The following is a 5,486-nucleotide window of genomic DNA, read 5'->3' as shown; positions in this document are numbered from 1 at the left end:
AAAAAAAAAAAAAAAAAAAAAAAAAATGAAATGAACTATTGATGTGGGTGGGTTAATATTGAATTATTTTAAGTGAAAATAATTTGCAGAGAAATAGTGTGTGATCTTGTCTTGGTAATTCATAACCAAACCCCCATGAATATATGTTTATAGGCATGGAAAAGGGAGTATGAGGGAGAACTATTAGCTTTTTACTCTATGTAAATCTTTATCTTGTTTCAACAGTTATAGCAACCACATTAATGTCTTAATTTTCTGGAGGAATTTCAGTTGAAAAAAGCAGCCATGATCACACTGCTTATAAATCAAACTTGTACTTTTTATGTATTCGCTTGTATTTCTATCATAATTTTTTGGCATAATTGTACCATGCATGTGAGGTGGTTTCGTTGCTGTTGTTGTTTTTAATTCTTTCATAATGTTCAGTCAGGTTGATGAATCAGAATTTCTAATTTATAAAATATAGTTAAGGCTTTTGGTTTTCCTTTGCTTTTGTTGGTAAACATACTTGGGCATGGTAGTTTTATTTTTCAATTGAATTCTCAGGGTAATTTCTTTGCATTGGGGATTGTTTGGCAAAGGGTAAGAGCATATTTGAGCCCATTGGCATATTTTTGCCAAGATAGAATTATAGTTGGCATTAAAAATAATTTTTCCATTTCTCTATGCATAAATAAATGAGGCTTTAAATATCTTCTCAGCATGTGCTTTCCTCGATTTCCCATTGCTACATCCTTTCTGTTCCTCTGTCTTTGCTTCTGTTCTTTTCTCCAGCCCTGCTTGCTGCGCCGCCTTCTCCACTGTTCAGTAGAGACTGTGTGGGATAGTTAGAAACAGTATACTGTGAGTGTAGTGATCCAGCTTTCATCACCAGGTCTGCCATTAAACAAGCATTCTAATCTTGGCCAAGTTATTTAATTATCTGTTTGCTCATCCAAAAATAAAATTTATATGAGATGACATCTAGGGTTCATTCTAGCTCTAAATTCTGTGATTTTTATAGGGTTTTATTTTGCTATAAGGAACCTTGAAAGAGTTATTTTATTCCCCTGCTTCCAAGTAGGGCAATAACTAACCAGGCAGAAAAAAATATATTCTGTTACATTTATTTATGTAGCTTTATTAGCTCTAGGTGAGATTTCATAGCCTACCTTATAATGCTTAAGGCTTTAATCCCCTATGTATAAGAGGTTTTTTTTCTCATTAGTGTTCTTTGAGTAGCCATTTGTTAAAGAAGAGTACTTCTTAACCTTTTTTGAAGTGTATTCTCCATCTTAGAATCCTAGTAAAGCTTGAACCCTGTAAGAAAAAGTACAGATGTCCAGTCACATGGAAAATTCTACATATGATTTTAGATTAAGATCCTTGGCCTGAGAAGGACACTGGAACCAGAAAGACAGCCAAGAAACAGATAGAAGAATATTGGAAGTTGGCATATAATTCAAGTGGTGTAAACTTCAGTGAAGAAATGGCTGAAGAATGATACAGAAAAAAATTTGATTTCCACCTCATACTGTATTTTTAAAAATATTTGCTAGATAGATTAAAGATCTAAATGTAGAAAAGCAGACTTAGAAAATTCAAAAGAAAATATTGGAGAATTTTTTGTGCTATAGAGAAGGATTTCTTAAAAACAAATTGACTTAACTACTTTAAAACATGCATTGAAATATAAAAGTAAAGAAGGTGAAGACTTGGAAAAGATTTTTTAGTACATATTACTGACTTTGTATTCAGAATATACATAAATAACTTTTATGTATTTATACAAAAGTAGAAAATGGGCAAAGAATATGAATAGATGGATGTGGAAATCCTAATAGCCAATATAAACTCAGAAATGAAATAGGTTCACATAACCACATAAATTTGCTTACTTGTTTATTTGCCAGTACTTTCTGAATGCTAATTATGAGCTAAGTATTTGGAAAAAATAATTAAGAAAACCTAGGCAATCTATCCCCTAACAAAGGAGGAACCATGAATGTCACTAAGACATGGAACCCATTGCCTGTTTTTTCACCTTCGTTTTATTAGTAGTCCTTTTTCCTATCAACTGGTAGATTTTGTGATAACTTAAGGTTCCAGACATATTCTTCTCTCCCGACTGAGTGTCCAAGTTGAAATTATGGATGAAAAGCGACCTGGCTATAAAAATCTATCTTTCTGAAAGTATCCTCCTTCCAAACTGCCACCTCTGTTGAAGCAATGCCCAAATAAAAAACAGTTTGTTGATGGAATGAATGGTTAAAGAAATAAAGAGAAGGGAGATGAAGGGGCTTTGGGGGAAAACCTAGTTGAGTAGCCATGTATTCTGACTTTTAAGTTTGGGAGGTATTTTTGAATCTAAAATACTAGAAATGTTGAGCTCTGGAGCCTTCCTAACTGCTTTCTCTTTAGAGCTTAAAAAAAAAAAAGTGTCCACTAGTTATATGAAAATAGGATTTTGTACACCCAGCATTTAAAGGGTTGTATTGCAGTTTTTTAGTTTCAAAATTTTAGAGAAATATTTTTCAAGCTTCTCGTCAGGTTTCTCATAATACTCCTAATAAACTGGCTATAGCCATTTAAAAAAGAAAGAAGATAGATTTGAACAGCACACGATCGCTTGCTTTCCATAATTGCTATCTAAGGTTTAGCTATCCAAACTAAATCAACAAAAATTTGACAAACGTGAATGACAGTAATGAGTATTGGTGAGGTTATTGGAAACTTATAGGAGGAATATAATCTGTCACATTGCCTTAATTATCTATTACTGCGTAACAAATTGTCCTAGAAGTTAGCAGCTTAAAATAACAAACATTTATTTTACAGTTTCTGTGAGTTAGGAATCCTGGCATGGCTTTGTTGGGTTCTTTCAAGGTCTTTCTCAAGGCCCTTATCAAGGTGTTGTCCTGGGCTGCAGTCACGTTTGACTAGGGTAGAATACATTTTGGGTTTTTTCTTTGTTGTTTTTTTTTGAGACAGTTACTCACTGTTGCCTAGGCTGGAGTGTAGTGGTACATCGGATCTTGGCTCACTGCAACCCTGCAACCTCTGCCTCCCAGGCTCTAGTGATCCTTCCACTTCAGTTCCCCAAGTAGCTGGGATCACAGGCATGTGCTACTATGCCTGGATAATTTTTATATTTTTCAGTAGATATGGGGTTTTGCCATATTGCCCAGGCTGGTCTCGAATTCCTGACCGGATCTGCTCACCTCAGCCTCCCAAAGTGCTGGGATTACAGGTGTGAGCCATTGTGCCTAGCTGTCAACATTTTTAATATATTTATTATTTCCTCTGTAAAAAAGTACTTCATTCACCAAAATGACAAGGTTAAAAAATAATAGTAAAAATACTTCACAGTGTTTTTTGTTTAATTTTTTTGAGACAAGAGTCCTACTCTTTCGCCCAGGCTGGAGTGCAGTGGTGCGTTCTTGGCTCACTGCAACCTCCACCCCCAGTTCAAATGAGTCTCCTGCCTCAGTCTCCCAAGTAGCTGGGATTGCAGGAGTGCACCACCATGCCTGGCTAATGTTTGTATTTTTAGTAGAGATGAGTGTTTCACCATGTTGGCCAAGTTCGTCTCTAACTCCCGACCTCAAGTGATCCACCCACCTCGGCCTCCCAGAATGCTGGGATTACAGGAGTGAGCCACAATTCCCGGCCCAGAGTGTATTTTAAATATACATGCTTTTCAATATATATAATCATGCCACTGCTATCTTTTATAAAAACTGACACTGATTTCTTAATATGAGGTATCCAGACAGTGTTCGAAATTCTGATTGTTTCATAAATGGAAAATAACTTGTCTCTACTTCATAATCGAGGAGAGAGCGGGGCTTCTTTTTTCCTCTTCAGAACATTTTCTGCTTTCTAGAGAAATGTGGATAACTCTCAGGCACCGAAGGAGACCACTGTCAGTAGATTACAATCCCTTTTTTTATGTTCTCTTCTGCAGATACAGTTGGTCCCACCTGGACAGATCCAGATCCAAGGTGGACAGGCTGTGCAGGTGCAGGGCCAGCAGGGCCAGACCCAGCAGATCATCATCCAGCAGCCCCAGACGGCCGTGACTGCTGGCCAGACTCAGGTAATTCCACTAGCTTTGTCACGAAGGAACACAACTGATTTGGAAGAGTCAGATATTTCATGTACAGTAAAAAAGGGATGAAAACTTGGGAGAGAGATCCAAGATGGCTGATCACTAGTAGCTCGGGATTGTAGCTCCCACTGAAAGAGCAGAGACCGAGAGGACGCCACACTTTCAGATCAATTTTTGTTGCTCACGCACCAGGAGATTCCCAGCAGAGGAGCCCCCCCGTGTCACCAGTGGACTCTTGAGGCCGGTGAGGCGGTTTTGCCGCTGCCTTGGAGCGGCGGTTCTTGGTACAGAGTCAGAAAAGCACCATCAATCTTAAAGCCGCTGTTTTGGCCGGCACAGTGGGTTGCTCAGATTCTAGCACCGGGAATCAACAAGTTGGACGTCCATTCAGAAACCCAACTATAAAGACGGTAATTATAAAGACCACAGATGGATAAATTTATAACGAAGGGAAGAAACCAGCCTAAAAAGGCTGAGAATACCCAAAATCAGAATGCCTCTCCCTCTACAGGGGATCACAGTTCCTCATCAGCAACGGAACAAGACCTGATGGAGAAAGACTGTGTTCCGTTAGCAGAAGCAGGCTTTAAAAAGTGGATGATAAGAAACTTCTGGGAATTAAAAGAACTTGTTCTAACCCAATGCAAAGAAACTAAGAACTTTGACAAAAGGTTTGACGAAATGTTAAAAATAACACACAATTTAGAGAGGAATATAAGTGAATTAATGGAGCTGAAAAACACAACACGAGATCTTCGCAAACTATGCACAAGTTTTAACAGCCGAATTGATCAAGCAGAAGAAAAGCTATCAGAGGTCGAAGACCAACTTCATGAAATAAAACAAAAAGACAAGATTAGAGAAAAAAGGATTAAAAAGAACGAGCAAAGTCTCCAAGAAATATGGGACTATGTGAAAAGACCTAATCTACGTTTGATAGGTATACCTGAATGTGACGAAGAGAATCAATCCAAGCTGGAAAATACACTTCAGGATATTATTCAGGAAAACTTTCCCAACCTAGCAAGGCAGGACAATATTCAACTCCAGGTAATACAGAGAACACCACAAAGATATTCCTCAAGAAGACCAACCTCAAAGCACATAATCGCCAGATTCACCAGGGTTGAAGTGAAAGAGAAAATACTGAGGGCAGCCAGAGAGAAAGGTCCGGTTACCCATAAAGGAAGCCCATCAGACTCACAGCAGATCTCTCAGCAGAAACCCTACAAGCCAGAAGAGAGTGGGGGCCAATATTCAACATCCTTAAAGAAAAGAACTTTCAACCCAGAATTTTACATCCAGCCAAACTAAACTTCATAAGCGAAGGAAAAATAAAATCTTTTGTGAACAAGCAAGCACTCAGAGATTTCATCACCACCAGGCCTGCTTTACA

At 38.0% G+C, this 5,486-nt stretch overlaps 1 protein-coding gene across 10 annotated transcripts in view; it reads left to right on the top strand.

The window, feature by feature from the left end:
* The window catches only part of NFYA (nuclear transcription factor Y subunit alpha), a 29,498-nt gene that overhangs the window by 12,521 nt on the left and 11,491 nt on the right, over positions 1 to 5,486 (top strand). For all 10 annotated transcript variants that reach the window (XM_037732513.1, XM_017511738.2, XM_037732512.1 and 7 more), the window contains one exon: positions 3,947 to 4,078. In XM_037732513.1, the coding sequence (XP_037588441.1) occupies positions 3,947 to 4,078 (132 nt within the window). The remainder of the gene's footprint in view (positions 1 to 3,946; positions 4,079 to 5,486) is intronic.

Source organism: Cebus imitator, unplaced genomic scaffold (assembly GCF_001604975.1).
Source record: "Cebus imitator isolate Cc_AM_T3 unplaced genomic scaffold, Cebus_imitator-1.0 Scaffold451, whole genome shotgun sequence".
NCBI classification, from domain to species: Eukaryota; Metazoa; Chordata; class Mammalia; order Primates; family Cebidae; genus Cebus; species Cebus imitator.
This window is presented reverse-complemented; position numbering and strand designations above follow the sequence as displayed.